This window comes from Daucus carota, chromosome 3, assembly GCF_001625215.2.
Source record: "Daucus carota subsp. sativus chromosome 3, DH1 v3.0, whole genome shotgun sequence".
NCBI lineage: Eukaryota > Viridiplantae > Streptophyta > Magnoliopsida > Apiales > Apiaceae > Daucus > Daucus carota.
The window spans coordinates 45,293,104-45,308,876 of NC_030383.2; the positions used below are offsets into that span (position 1 = coordinate 45,293,104).

General features: G+C 31.5%; 2 protein-coding genes across 2 annotated transcripts; one reads left to right on the top strand and one right to left on the bottom strand.

Moving 5' to 3' along the window:
- Positions 1-5,296: 5,296 nt before the first annotated feature.
- LOC108212532 (uncharacterized) lies at positions 5,297-6,154 on the bottom strand. Its single transcript, XM_017384258.2, has one exon. The coding sequence runs from the start codon at positions 6,152-6,154 to the stop codon at positions 5,297-5,299; it is 858 nt and encodes a 285-aa protein (XP_017239747.2).
- Positions 6,155-12,972: 6,818 nt separating this feature from the next.
- Positions 12,973-15,568, top strand: LOC108213129 (patatin-like protein 1). The gene is made up of 5 exons (XM_017384869.2): positions 12,973-13,278; positions 13,583-13,764; positions 14,070-14,226; positions 14,310-14,471; positions 14,573-15,568. The coding sequence occupies exons 1-5, from the start codon at positions 13,093-13,095 to the stop codon at positions 15,098-15,100; spliced, it is 1,215 nt and encodes a 404-aa protein (XP_017240358.1). The 5' UTR covers positions 12,973-13,092; the 3' UTR covers positions 15,101-15,568.
- The last annotated feature ends 205 nt before the right edge of the window (positions 15,569-15,773 follow it).

Consider the following 15,773-nt stretch of genomic DNA (forward strand, 5'->3'; position numbering starts at 1 on the left):
AGTAGAAGTGATTTTGGAAATATGATCTTGAATTGAGAGTTGAAGTGGACAAGTAATTTGAAACAATTTTTTTTTTTAAAAATAGACATATAAATTGAAACAAAATGAATACTTATTTTATAATTTTTTTTAGTTTCTGTGCCCAATCCATATGTATACTTCCTGCATGGACAGAGGGAGTATAAAAATAGGACAAAGTTTATTGTAGCGTTCAATCAATGAGCTCATTCTCTGGTAAAAGGCAATCTTAAACATAAAGCAAGACTAATTTGGAATAGATGGTTCGAAGCAATATGCGTCGTCCTAGAAAGTGGCAAACAAATGTATCCAATTCCCACCGCCCTCTTGTAAATTTTTGTGATTGAATAATGGTCAAAAACAAAGTTCAGTGGGAAACTATATAAGTTCGGGCCGGTCCCATCCTTTATTTGAATATAACAATTATTAAAATTATCAATTATCTGAAAAAGTACTTCACCGAACAAAAGTAATATACACCTGCTCATCGAACTGTCGCAGCCCACTTCACAGTCTTATCCAGTGTTTTAAAAAGCGCATTAAGCGGCCGCTTAAGCGGCCGCCTAAGCGGAATCGGTCCTAAAACGCCTCGATTTTGTATTAAGCGGGTTCTTAAGCGTTTTTGAAAATTAAGCGGACTATTAAGCGGATTAAGCGGCCGTTAAGCGGATTAAACGGTACTTAAGCGGTCAAACTGATTTTGACTTGCTAATTTTTCAGTTTTAAAATATTTTTTTTATATAATATAACTATAATTATATTAAAAAATTAAAAAATATATATATTATTAAAAATTTAAATTCTTACCACAATATAACATTATTTTTGAATATATTAATATTAAAATTAAATATTTAATTATATTTTATTAATCCGCTTATTGGCCCGCTTAAGATTCCGCTTAAGCGTCCGCTTTACCGCTTAAGCGCTAGAAGGTCCTTCCACCGCCTAGAGCCGATTTGCGCTTTTCATAACACTGGTCTTATCAACTACATGTCGTTATCTATTTGAATAGAATTGATTCAAAAAAACTGACTGCAACTCTGGGAAAAAGAAAAAAAAAATTACCGGCTGGTGGTTTGTAAAAAGTGGTAATTAAATTTAAGCGGTGGAGTTACGGAAAACAATTAATTAAAGATTAATTTAATTAATTAGAGATTAATTGGATGATTAATTTTATAATCAGATATTTAATCAGTTCAGTGAGCTATGAAATATGAATTAATCGGTAATTAATCGTGATTAATTACCGACGTTTAGAATATAACCTGCAACTTTTAATAAAACAAAATTTAATTAAGTTTATATTTATAATATTTAATTTGTATAATGTCAATAAATGATATAAACTTGTTGAAAAAGTTTGACTTCAATATCAACTACTCCTATATCAGATGAGATATTATAATAATACTAAAAAATATTATAAATAAAAAGATCCATTTTCAGATAATAGAAAAAAATGATTCACATCAAATACAGATAACATGTGTTTTCATTTAATTACTGTTGTTTATGCAATGAGTTTGAAGGTTGAGGTGGCCCAAGCTAAAGCTAGAGCTACCAGCTTCGTGTGACTCTCAATTCTCATTATTACTTGTCTCTTTCTTTCTCACATGCCCGCACTCAATTCTCTTCTACTCTGCAATTAATGAGGTCACAGTTATGCAATTTCATACGTAATTGCTAACTCGTATGCTTGGAGATCTCGTGTTTGATAAATTCGAAATGTTCTCTTTTGGTAATTTTGTGTTTGACGAACTTAAAATTGTAGATTTTCTGGATGTTTCAAACTTTTGAAAAATAACAAGTTTCTCGTTTCAAAGTACTGTCTCCATCCCAAATTAGATAGCTCGTTGACTCTGGGCACGTAATTTGAGATGCATTGACCGTTTAGTTCTGAAATTTATTTTGTTATTTTTTTTAAACAAAAATTTCATATTTTAATTTTTATTTACAAAAATAAAATTTTAAAAATAAGTAATATAACTATACGGTCAATGGACTTTAAATTGTGTGTTCAAAATCAACGAGTTTATCTAATTTGGGATGGAGGAAGTATGATCTTATAATTATCAAAAAAGATGTCTGCTTAAATTTGTTTGCAAGTAAATGAAATTGTTACACATCGTAACTAAATTCACAAAGGAGCAGTGGCCGAACAAAAAATAATAATACGCTTGTTTGTATGTTTAGAACCAAATAATATAAATATATACATATAATTTTAATATGTTACTGGCTTTTAACCCGTGCGAAGCACGGACGGGTATATAGTTCATAATTTATTATTTATAATTTAAACTTTAACATCATTTTATTAGTATTTTAGTATTAATGAATTGAATTTTAATTAAATTATATTATTCAACTGACTATATTTTCTCCCGATTACTTAAAAATGGACAAACCCTAATGTGTATATATATATATATATATGTGTGTGTGTGTATATACACGTGTGTGTGTCAGGATTTTAGTACATTTAATCCGAATTTAATCCGAATTTAGTACACGTAAATTTAAAAATAAAAAAAATCAGAAAATTCAAATCTTTTCCAAACATAGCATTTCGTATAATACCTTTGAAAAGATTCAGTAATCCAATCAATCGAATTTCAACGTAATTTTGTAATATTGGTTTTTTTGACAACAATAACTTTTAAGATTAGAGTTAGAAAGGGTTATGTAATGGTTCGTGTTTATATTGAAATAGAACACGTTAAAGATAAAAATAGTTATATGAAGGTTCTTGTTAAAAGAAAGATATTCAAAATTGTATATTTATAATTTTATTTATAACATCATTATAATATTTTTAATGAAATATTATATAATAGTAATGGATTGTTATGAGTGTTTTTAGTATTTGAAATTGTTTAACAATATAATACTAATAGACTCCACATTTGTAGACTTGTAGTACCAAATGGAGAGTACCAAACAAAAAAATATAAGGGAAATTCTCAATGGTACACTTGTGGTTTTGGCTTTTACAGATGGTGCGCAAAATACTTTTGACTTGCGGTTAGTACACTTATACTATTCTAACATTCTATACCATACTCCTCCCGTTAAATTCCGTTAAAAAAACGTCAGTTAACATTTATACTAGCTTTTTCTGATTAAAAATCCATTATTTTTCTTCCCCCATCTTATTCTCTACTCCCTTGATTGCAAATCCTAGGCAAAGAAACAGAGAATATACACAACCCATTGCCACTACTGAACACTACACAACCCATTGCCACCAAACACTACTCCTCTGCCGGCAACACCTTCCTGTCCGCAAATAAAACCCTCTTATCACCATTAACCCCCTGATTATAGCCCCCCACCTCCAACCCCATCTCATCCACCAAAAAAATCGCGCCGTCACTAAACCGCCGCTCGACCTCGAGAAACTATTTATCTCTTTCGATTTGCCGGGGTTGTTCACCAGCAGCGCGGCGTTCCGGTTGTGAGAAGGGGTGGAGAAGATGATGGGACAGAAGGCGGAGGCGCCCATTAGAGTGCCGAGAGAGGTGTTGCGGTCGGTGAAGAAGGAGGCGGCGGACTCGGTGTTGAGATCGGAGAAAGAGGGGTGGTAGATGCTGGAGGGAGATTGGTGGTGGGAGGAAGTCGTTGCTAGGGAGATTGGTTCTTGTTTAGATTTCATTTGTTTTTAGATTTTTTTTGTTTTTTTAACTTCTTCTTAGATTTTATTTTAGGGTTAGTTTAGGATTAGTTAACGGAACTTGACGGAAGTGGTATTGTATAGAATGGTACAAATAGTATAAGTGTACCAAGCAGAAGCCAATATTATTTTGCGTAGCATCTAGAAAAGCCAAAAACACAGGTGTACCATTGAGAATTTCCTAAAATATAACTAAAACCTTGGACTACAAATTATACCCATGTTGGCTTATTATAGTATAATATAAATTTACATTACTTGAACCTTATTTATTAATTAAAATAAATATTATCATATAAATATTTTAATATATTATTCACCAAAAAGAATATTAGTTCTTTAATAATATTTTATATATTTTTATAGAGAGATTTTCAATCTAACAATTGTAGTCGATTTGATTTAAGCGTTCTATAGCTTATAATACACCCTAACTTAGCAGACTACAAACCAATGATGAAAATATTGCAGGATTAATTTTAATAATATAGTATAGGTAGCACAATATTGCATGTTAATGTTAATAATATATGAATATAGTATAGACATCCATTAAAAATGAAAATGATGCGCATGAGTACATGATTGAGATTGAACTGGAATTACAAAATGAGGCACGCATTTTGACTTTGAGATGTGTGATAATGAGAAATGATAAGCTGCACATTGTCAAACACCAGAAGACACTGCTTTCCCTCCAACGAAGTGATCACTACATGGAAAACCGTTAAAGGAAAACGTCGTGAGTTTCGTTGTCAATACTCCTCCGACAAGCCGTTGTTATTCCGTCGGTAGTTAATGACGGAAATATTTCCGTTGTCATATTTCGCTGCAGTTTTCGAAAATTTTACTAGTGCCAATGCCACTCCCCGGCTGGTTCTTGAGTTTTTTACTCGTAACTATTATTCTGGCAGCGAAGGAATTTGAGATTTTGAACTTGGTTTATATTCCAAATAAGATTTGAAATTCAGTATGAGAGATATTTGATCTCATACAATCCAAAAACCACTCTTTGTACTCAAGTAACTCAACAATAACAACAGCTTTATATATTTTAACATAATCATTCTACATGGTTTAGTGCGTTTCTGAAATAATCTAAAGTGATACACACGTAGATTTAAGAAAAAAGAATTAAGCAAATAAAGTATCAAAATTTAATATGAGGCCGGAAGTTTTAAATTGTAGAATATAAAACTGATTATTTTATTAATTCTTGTTCCTCTTAAAAAGAGATTACATCCATATTTAAAACAAACGTACTTGACTCCTAACAATACTCTGCTACTTCTAATAAATCTCCTAAAACAAGATAGACTCAATACCTACTACAAACTCTCTAAAACTCCAACAATCATCCAACTACTACAATCTAAAATTAATTCTCAAAATAAATAACTAAACAAATAATAATAATAAATAAATTTAAGATTATTCCAACAATCACCCCCATAATCTTAAATTTACTTAACAGAATTTATGAAGCACTTCTCTTCATTTTGTGATGCACTTCTCACCACCATCAATTTTGTTGATGCACTTCTCATCAACACCAAATTCACTGGAGCACTTCTCTCCCGGTGCACATAATCACCCATCACTCTAAAGCAGAGGTTCTGCCTCCATCAGTTGTGCCATGATTTCTTCATCACCTTGAAATCTACAATTCTTTGCCAAGTGTCCATATCTCTTGCATTTGAAGCATTGTGGCTTTCCTTTGTTCCAGCAGTCCTTTTCTTCGTGACCAATCTTATGACAGTAGTTGCATTGAACTTTGTTACTTGTGGCTTTTGAAAAGGAACTTTTCGCTAATAGGAGTCCTTCAGTTTTTCCTCCATTTTCTTCCTCCCTCATTAATCTCCTTTGATCTACGGCACTGAGAGCATTGACTAATTCCACTAGAGTTATTTTGGATAGGTCTTTGGAATCTTCAAGTGAAGATATTTTAGACTCATATTTTTCAGGAACACTCACCAGAATTTTATCAACAACCCTCTCGCTGGCAAATGATTCACCAAACAACCTTATTTGATTAACAATGCTCATAAGCTTACTCACATATTCCTTAATAGTTTCGTTCCTCTTCATCCGCTGCATCTCGAATTCTCGTTTGAGATTCAAAACTTGCATCAACTTTGTTTTAGCATTTCCTTCAAACTCTTCCTTTAACGTGCTCCATGCCTCTTTTGGTGACTCACAAGTCATGATACTTGTAAAGATTCCATCCGACACCGCCGAATGAATACATGAGAGTGCTTTTGCTTCTCTTGCTGCTTCCTCGTCACGTTTTTTGATTTGAGCTGCGGTTGGATTTTGTGGAAGAATGGTTAATTCAACATCACTTTCAATTGTTTCCCACAGACTCATAGCTTTCAAATATGATTTCATTTTGATAGCCCATGAATTATAGTGATCTCCTTTGAATGTAGGTATCGAAAGGGAAAAATTATTTGACGCCATTGAAAAAAATACAAAGATTGCTTATCTATATATGTATTTTCATAACTTCACAAGCACTTTAAACCTCGCTCTGATACCAAGTGTAGAATATAAAACTGATTATTTTATTAATTCTTGTTCCTCTTAAAAAGAGATTACATCCATATTTAAAACAAACGTACTTGACTCCTAACAATACTCTGCTACTTCTAATAAATCTCCTAAAACAAGATAGACTCAATACCTACTACAAACTCTCTAAAACTCCAACAATCATCCAACTACTACAATCTAAAATTAATTCTCAAAATAAATAACTAAACAAATAATAATAATAAATAAATTTAAGATTATTCCAACATAAATTACTACTTGTTTTAGAAGTCAAAGATAAAAGTCGAATCCTCCAGTAGTATTGTACTAATGGCGGGCAAGACAAAGATTAAACCAACCAACTAAAGAAGCAGCATGCTCAGTTTTGTATGATTCAGCTTGTAGCTATCCTGCGGACAATAAATAATGGCCCATTGTCATCAACTGATTATTATGACTCCATTAAAGAGAAAAACATCAATGGTCTTTGGTGTTAAATTATGACATGGAAGCATAAGCATTCAGTTTGCCCTGCCCAACGTGTTTCTAAAAGAGAAGGTAGCCCTACAATTTCATAAAAACACATTAAATCGGGCTACTGAATTTCAGTGAAACTTTAAAGTAAAGCAAGCCTAGGAAATGTAGAGAGGGAAGAGGTTGCATGTAGATTAGTAGTATACAGTTAATAAATAGTTAGCTGCAGGCCAGCTACAGGTTGAGTGAAGATCTGGGTTTGATATCTCATTCTATATTTCTATGGTTAGATGTCATGTTATCAGCAAACGAGACCTAATCAGCCACGTGAAATCGTGAATCATCTCCTCATTCGAAGCAATCTCATTTAAACAAGTATGAGGTCGTTAGTTATAAGTTGGAGTCTCAATAAAGGTTGTTAATATATTCAAGTTCCGGAAAAAGAGAGGAGTCTATTTTTTTTTTTTTTTTTTACAAAAAGAGGAGACATTTCATTCAGAACTCAAATCAGCAGAAATACACAGATTCACCTCGGTAATCACCTATCGAAACTATGATCAGAATAAATATGAGAAACCCTGGTAAGCTCATGAGCAGACCGTTTAATAAAGTACAAATCTACGTTGTTAAACTGAGAAATCACGTAGTCTATTTTAATTTTGAAAGAAATCACAAGTGCGTGGGTGTTCCATATTTGTGAATAATATATTTCACAATGATTAAAGTTAGTGATATGGATCGGTTTGGACGATTTTTTTTTTTTCAAATTCAAGGGTTTTATTTTAAATATATATTTTTGTAATTACAAAAAATGAGAGTTTATTTGATACAAAAATTCAATTCTATATATATCTTTTCCAAAGATAAATATTTACTTTTTGAAAATGAGATTAACTAAACAGTCCTGATTGTTAAAGAAATCTGTAACGCAAACAAATTTAATTACTTCTAAAGAGTTTGACATATGCAGGTACACCCGTCAATTGTGTTGTGTCGTACTCCCTCCGTCTCTTAATACTTTTCCTGTTAATCATGTGCGCGTTTGCCAACACACATTTCTTATCTTTAATATTTTTAATTTCGTATTAGTATTAAATATAAAAATTTCACTGTATTAAAGTACTCATAAATACGAATCAAACAAGATCACTCATGACTATATTTTATCTTATAAATTATGCATAAATTAGTAGTCAAATGCTTACAATAAACAGTGCAAAAAGTCAAAACAGGAAATGTTTTTTGGTACAGAGGGAGTATAATTTAATGTGAAAATCAATCCGATCTTTTTCAAATTCATGTACCTAATCTCACACTCATACCCATGTCGAATCGTGTTGTGTATATTTAATATAAAATAATAATAAAATTTAATTAAAATATATTATAGGAATATATTTTTTATGTATTATATAATGAAATATATATGAAATCTTTATATTTGTATATAATTGTGTACAAATTTGCACGTGTGTGTATATATATATAATAGAAATATATATATTTTTACATGAACATATACTTATTTTAAAAAAAAATATTTATATTGTGTATATCCATGCTCGGACCTGACACTAAATCAAATATATATTTTGCTGTTTATGAATTTAGTGTTCGTGTACTTCCGTATTCGTGTATCAAATATTGAAATCAAACATCAACTTAAACTATCTTGTTCGTGTTCGTGTCTCCCAAACTATTACGGGTTAAGAAGATGTGAAAACGCATTTTTCTCGACCATCGCTTAAGAGATAAAAGTTACCTCGAGGGATAAAAGACTCTGATTTACGATTTTTCCGAATTATAATGGTTATGGGACCAAGTCCAACAGGTGAACAGCAAACAAAGCTGGACATATTTTTAAATAGATGATCACATAATAATCTATCACATTATTTTAAAATAGGTGGATGTCATGTTTATAAATTTTACAAAATCAAAACTAGAAAATATATATTTCTATTCACTACACGAAACAAGTATTTTATCATGATTGTTGAGCGACTCAAACACCACGCCATTAATATTAGGTTAGTAGAACGTTATATGTATGGCGTTATATGTTTTGCCATGTGTTTGGACTTTATATTTGAAATACATATTTTTAATTCTTTTAAAAATATTTAATACAATGCATCCCTTATCTTTTTGTTGTATTTTTTATTTGATCTCAAAGTTCTTTATGTTTTTTAATTCACTTTGTACTCTTTTGACTAAACTGCGTTCTAATTGATTATCAGTTTTAGTATGAAAACTGAAAAGAAGTAAAACATAAAAGATTTATATAAATTTAGATTATAATTATATAAATCTTCAATGTTTTACGGCAACTCTCATTAACGATAATAGTTAATTTGAACGAAATTAGATAGAAATGTTGTACAAATAAAACGAGTTTAAAATCTAGAGGTATAATATGATAAGAAACATAGTCTGGGACTAAATCCAAAAAAAACTAAAAGGTGTGCTAATCACTCTTTTTTAAATAAAAATATATCATACATAAAATATTTAGATTTTGTTCTAAAATAATTATTTTATATATTCAATTAAATTGAGCCATGAGCAAAATATCAAAACCCAAACTTTTTTTAGGAAGAGTAATTATTTCAATAATTAAAAATCGTACTGTATATGCAGAAACAATCGAGTCGGACAAATATAAAACAAATTATATCATTGATTAGTAGAATCTTCATGGAAGGCAATATGTTGAAATTGATAAATGTAATCACTTCACCGCAATCAGTTTGAGCTATTTACTATATCAGCAATCTCATAAATTTTTTTATCACTGAATCAAAATCATTAAACCCTAGCATATATATTATTCTCGACATTTAATCATATACCAAACCCACAAAAAAATAGACGAAATTATAACAAGATGATTATAAATAATATCTAAATAAATTGAAAACAAAACTCATCAAGAATAAATTTAATTAAATAATTTTTTTTTGAAATCCTTACCGGGAAGAAGTATTATTATAAAAATATGAAATGTTCAAAAAATTTGATTGATTTTTTGTTGTTTCAAGACCAATTTATTCATCCGAATTCTTTTACAAGTAGAAATTGATGAAACCCCCCACAATCGTCCGAAAAAGGATAAAGAAGGTAAGAGACTTTTGTAGATTTTTCGAAAAACCCACGGGCCTTGATAATGGCGTCCACTTTGTTTGGGATTGCTTTTGTATAAATCGACAATCTGTTGATTCAGCCCACGAGGAGGCATCCCATCATTGAATTTTGATGTGCAACTAATTCATCTCTATTATCCTTGAGGAAAGAAATTAAAATTCATATCTTAATATGAGCAAGCTGCCCTAGCAAAATAATGTTCTCTCCCCGTCTAACGGTTGATTTTTAAATAATAAAATTGAATAAATTTTTTCTGGAATTTATATATTATATGATTGATGAAATATAAGAAAAATTATATCATCACAGAGTACATTTAATTTATTTTAAAATATAAATTTTCATATGAATATAATAATATAATAATCTAGATCTTTGATAAAAAAAATTTGAGAAATTTCACTATTGGATGTCATAATACAAGGGGAGTACTCCTTAGTCCTTAACATGTTCCGACTCTGTACGACTGTACCCAACAATCGTTTTGTAAATAGATATGTGAAAGATGGTTGGAAATGATATTTTTTTAATGAAAATTAGTGAAAATAATATGATTTTGTGTTATGATTATTTTTATATTTGGGTTATTTAATTAAAAATGATATACCAATAATTCTCCTCACACGGATCTCAAAAAATATTTTCATTCTCTGTGATTATTTAAAAATTCGAATGTTCCGTTTTCTTAAATCTTTAATACAAAACTTTCATAAAATGGTAATCTCATTCTTTGTGATTTAAAAAATGTTATCTCATCTTTGTATATATTATGTAAAGTGTAAAATATACACATAATGACAATTAGGTTTGTGATGAACAGACTAACAAAATTTGGAGATAATTTTTTCCCATAGTTTATACATATGACTGATATGAGATATAAAACTAAAATATTAAAATTATTAACAACGAATATGCATTTTTTTTTATACAAACAGACGTATTTATTGGACATACAGTTTTCACTTTCTAGCTAGATCTACCAATTGCATGTTCTTGTTGTCCAAGGATATAGGTTATGTGTATTTTTTTCTATAGCCAACTACGTTTCTTTGTTATTCCTAACATATCAATTATCTAGATATTTGCAATTAATTATATATAATCAAAATTTTATGTTATCTAAGATATATATTTGCGAAATATCAACGAAATGCAAAAGCACTTAAGTGTATTATTCGAATTTTATTTAGACCTTGTTTAGTTGGATGTAACCAAATTTTATTTAAGCCTTGTTTGATTGGATGTAACCAAGTTTTATTTAGGTCTTGTTTGGTTTGATGTAACCAACGTGTCACTTCAATTTCCTTGCAACTAATCTAAGTTAGGGTGTTTAGTTGTACAATTTTTTATTTATGTAACTCAAACTTCATGCTTATCTCAACTTCGAGCAAAACACAACTTATTTATAGTTACATAACTCACACGTGGTTTTCCAGAGTTATCGTGTGAATGTTTGATATGTTTTTCAAACTTTCTTTATTAATAATATAATTATTTTATAAAATTGGGTAACGAGCCCTCCTCAAAACCTTAAAAAAATTCTCTCATATTTCTTCCTTTCCCTGACTGTTGTGAGGGGCTTCCATCGATTTCAGCGGTGGAAAGACCCAAATCAGTTATTTCCTTTTTGTTTTGTTCTTATTTTTTAATAATACTTCTCTCCAAGTAACATTTTTATATTTTAAGATTGTATTTTTGTTTGATAAAATCTTTTTTGGGCGAGTTTTGTTATCAATTTATTTGGCTTTTGTTTATTCTCTCCTGGTGAGAGTTTGGTGTGTTTTTTGATCTATTTTGGTGTGATTCAATGTACAGGACGTTAGATCTGCCGGATTTTCAAGAGATTTATTCAATGGCATATATTTATATGAGATTGCAATTACGATCAATAACTTAAACTGGTTTTGGTGAAGTACATATATCAATTTGAACAAATCGCTTGACTATATTAATCAGCGATATGAGTTGTTTTATATCTGTTCGACCTGTGTACCTCAAAGTCATATCAACTAAACGAGGCATTTGAATTTTACACCATAACAATTTTTATAATATACTACAGTTTTCCGGTTAGAAAACCAAAACCATTGTTGCTCGATCGAATCTTCTGCTCAACTCAATATATACCTCCGCCGGATCGCTCATAGAGTCATAGTAGCGGATCTATCAAGCATTTAGCCGGTTTTCTCTCAGATTAAAAAAAAAAAAGAAACAATTTTAAGTTTGGAGAAGAACGATGAAAGTGGGCGATTTGTTTCTTCTATTTCTGATTTTTTATGAGAAAAAATTAAGTAGATATATTCGAAAGTATCAATACATTTACTAGTAATTAACCACTTTCTTTTTTATCACTTCTATACGTAAAAAGCGCATTAAGCGGTCGATTAAGCGGCCGCCTAAGCGGAATCGGCCCTAAAACGCTTCGATTTTGTACTAAGCGGGAGATTAAGCGTTTTTGAAAATTAAGCGGACAATTAAGCGGATTTAGCGGTAATTAAGCGGTCAAAATGATGTTGGCTTGCTAATTTTTAAAAAAAATATATTTTTGAAATATTAATTTTTTAATAATATAACTATAATTATATTATAAAATTAAAAAATATATTTTATCAAAAATATTAAAAATGCATATTCTTAACACAACATAATATTATTTTTAAATATATTAATATTATAATTAAATATTTAATTAATCCGCTTATTGACCCGCTTAAAATTCCGCTTAAGCGTCCGCTTTACCGCTTAAGCGCCGGAAGGTCTTCCTGCCGCTTAGAACCGATTTGCGTTTTTCACAACACTACTGTACTAGGTCAACATAACGGAAAGATATCAACTGCAGTAGATGATCATAGAGCAATTTAACTTGGATACTTAGATATCGGGATCAAACAATCTAACTCTGCTTTGAATAACGTTTATATTAAATGTGCAAAGAAATATAAGAAAATAACCATTGGTGTCGAATACAAAGTCTGGAAAGCTCTTCATACAAGTTAAAGCATGAAACTGTTATAAAATATATAAAAAGAAAAGGGAAAGTGACTTCTGTTGGCAAAAGAGAATATGGGGCTCTCACTTTTGATCCGATCAATAAAGTCGGTTCATACCGACCTCATATACACATGCACACAAGCATACACATATGTGGAAACAAAGTAGCAGTTAGCTGCCTGCTTCATGATTATTCCTTCAGTTCCCCTACATAATCTTCCTTGTGTAGATCACTATAGTGTAGGAAGCACAAAATGAGGACAAGTTTTCTGATTCTTTTATTGCTACTTTCCTTAGCAACTACACTTGATTGTGCAGAAAAACCATGTGGGAAAACTAAGGCAAAGGGAAAGTTTGTGACAGTGTTGAGCATTGATGGAGGTGGCATTAGAGGTATCATCCCTGGAACCGTTCTCGCCTTTCTCGAGTCCAAGCTTCAGGTCTTTCTCTTCTTCATTTCATGCCATGCATGCTATTAGCCCGTTTGTTTAAGAGAAGCAGAAACTGCTTCTAGGTTCTAGCTTCTCCTTTTCTTGACGTGTTTGTGTAAATAAGTATAGAAGCAGAGAATACTAGTTTTTCTTTCAAAGCTTCTACTTCTTTTTTCAAAATACTTTGTTAACTTATTTACTTCTCACTTCTTTATTTAAAGCAAAAAGTCGCTTTTTTTAAACTTGCCTAAATGGCCTCAATGTTTCAAGTGTGGTAACAAATTGTTTAATTACATGTACATTTTACGCACAGGAACTGGATGGACCGAATGCAAGAGTTGCAGACTACTTTGATGTGATATCTGGAACGAGCACGGGCGGTCTGGTGACTGCAATGCTCACAGCTCCTGATAAAGATAACAAGCCTCTCTTTGCTGCCAAAGATATTAACAGATTTTATTTTGAGCATGGACCCAAAATTTTCCCACAGGACAGGTACACATGGCTGAGAAACAAAACTATTTACATCACTACTTAGTCTTAGAAACAAAAATGCATGAAGGTGAAAATGTACAAAGGGAGTCAAACAATTGTAAGAACTATCATACCAGTGGTAACTTTCCTTTTGTAGAATTACTTTGACTCTGCTTGTTTCGGATGATTCCTTTGCTTTTTATGATTCGTTCTGATTCATTTTCTTTGAATTAAGTATAGCATCAAATGCGTTAGGATTCTTCATTTCTTTTACTCTGATTGACATACTGGATCACTGATGAAATATATCTGTTCGAATATTACAGTGCTTCCGCTGTTGGACCAAAGTACGATGGAAAGTACTTGAGATTGATAATCAGGAAATTATTAGGCAAAATGACCTTGCGCCAGACTCTTACAGATGTGATCATACCAACTTTTGACATCAAACTCCTTCAACCAATATTGTTTTCTACAACCGATGTACGTCGATCTATTTACAATTTTTCGTTTTCAATAATATGTTTTGATGGTAAAAGAATTTCTGCATCAAAATTTGGATGCAGGCGAAAGTAAAATCTTCGAAGAATGCATTACTAGCAGATATTTGCATAGCCACATCTGCAGCCCCCACAATTTTACCACCACACTACTTTGAGACTAAATATGAAAATGGAAAGACTCGCAGATTCAATCTAATCGATGGTGGAGTTGCTGCAAACAATCCTGTAATCTTTCAACCGTCGACCTTAGTTTTTGTTTCACAAGTTGCAGTATCAGATTAGTCTAGCTAACATATTACTGTTTGTTGAAACTAATTCTCATGCAGACTCAGGTGGCGATAACACATGTTTCGAATGAAATCTTGAAAGGGAACTTTAAGTTTATTGATATCAAGCCAATGGACACTGAAAAATTATTAGTATTATCACTTGGCACTGGTACAGCCAAACAAGAACAGAGGTACGATATAAACACAGCGTCTCAATGGAGTGCATTAGATTGGGTATTTAGCAAGGGTGCCACACCTTTGATCGACGTTTATAGTGCTTCAAACACGGATATGGTTGACATTCAAGTTTTATCACTATTTCAAGCTCTTGGAGCTGAAAAAAATTATTTACGTATTCAAGATGATAGTCTCGTAGGGAACACATCATCGGTTGATATGGCAACTCCCAGTAATATGGCGGCGCTAGCTAATGTAGGAAGAAAATTATTGACCAAGTCAGTAACCAGAGTGAATATTGATACAGGATCATTTGAGCCAGTAGTGGGAGAAGGGACCAATTCTCGTGCTCTAACTCGCTTTGCAAAGCTACTTTCTGATGAAAGAAAGGTCCGGCTAGCTAAGTAGACAATCGAATGCAAGTTGTTTGTTTCAGAGGAAATTGCAGCAAATTTTACTGAGTTGTGCCTATTGTTTACTTCTGTAAGGAATATGAGCTGAATCATTTCTACTTCAGTATGTGATAGATAAAAGTAATGCATCCTGCGTTTGTTTTAAGTAGCAAAACTTTTGAATAGTTTGGTCAGTTTAAATATTAGATACTCCGAGCTAGCAACAATAAGATGGAAAAATAGTTAATCGAATATTCGAATCAGCTTATCAGCCAAACTATTAACTTCTGTGCATGTTCTTGCCAAATTATGCACCAGTTGAAGGCCTGTAGATCGAAGATTATGCTGGCTTTGTTAATGTTGTAAAGAATTTGTACTGGTGGGTTTGTTATAATTTCTAGCTTTTAGATCAAAGTTGTATAGGTAAGTGGTTGCCTAGACATAACCCGGGTATATCTAAATTTTAAAAAATTATACTGTATTAGACATATGAACAATTTTACATATATAATATATATATTCTTATGTCATACTCCAATGCAAACTATTAAAACATAAATCTGTATTAAATAGCATTAGAAGGATTTTGTGGCTAGCTGGGATGGACCCCGATGTTGGCCTAGTGAAGGTTTAGAGCGACTATGATGAGGCTAAATTTTGGGGCGGGGAATGGATCCCAGATTAGTCTA

Excerpts from the sequence above, each read along its gene's own strand:
- LOC108212532 (XM_017384258.2), bottom strand. The coding sequence starts at position 6,154 with ATGGCGTCAAATAATTTTTCCCTTTCGATACCTACATTCAAAGGAGAT.
- LOC108213129 (XM_017384869.2), top strand. The coding sequence starts at position 13,093 with ATGAGGACAAGTTTTCTGATTCTTTTATTGCTACTTTCCTTAGCAACT. Across the intron at positions 13,279-13,582 it reads TTCTCGAGTCCAAGCTTCAG|GAACTGGATGGACCGAATGC; the intron begins GTCTTTCTCTTC and ends TTTTACGCACAG. Across the intron at positions 14,472-14,572 it reads GAGTTGCTGCAAACAATCCT|ACTCAGGTGGCGATAACACA; the intron begins GTAATCTTTCAA and ends ATTCTCATGCAG.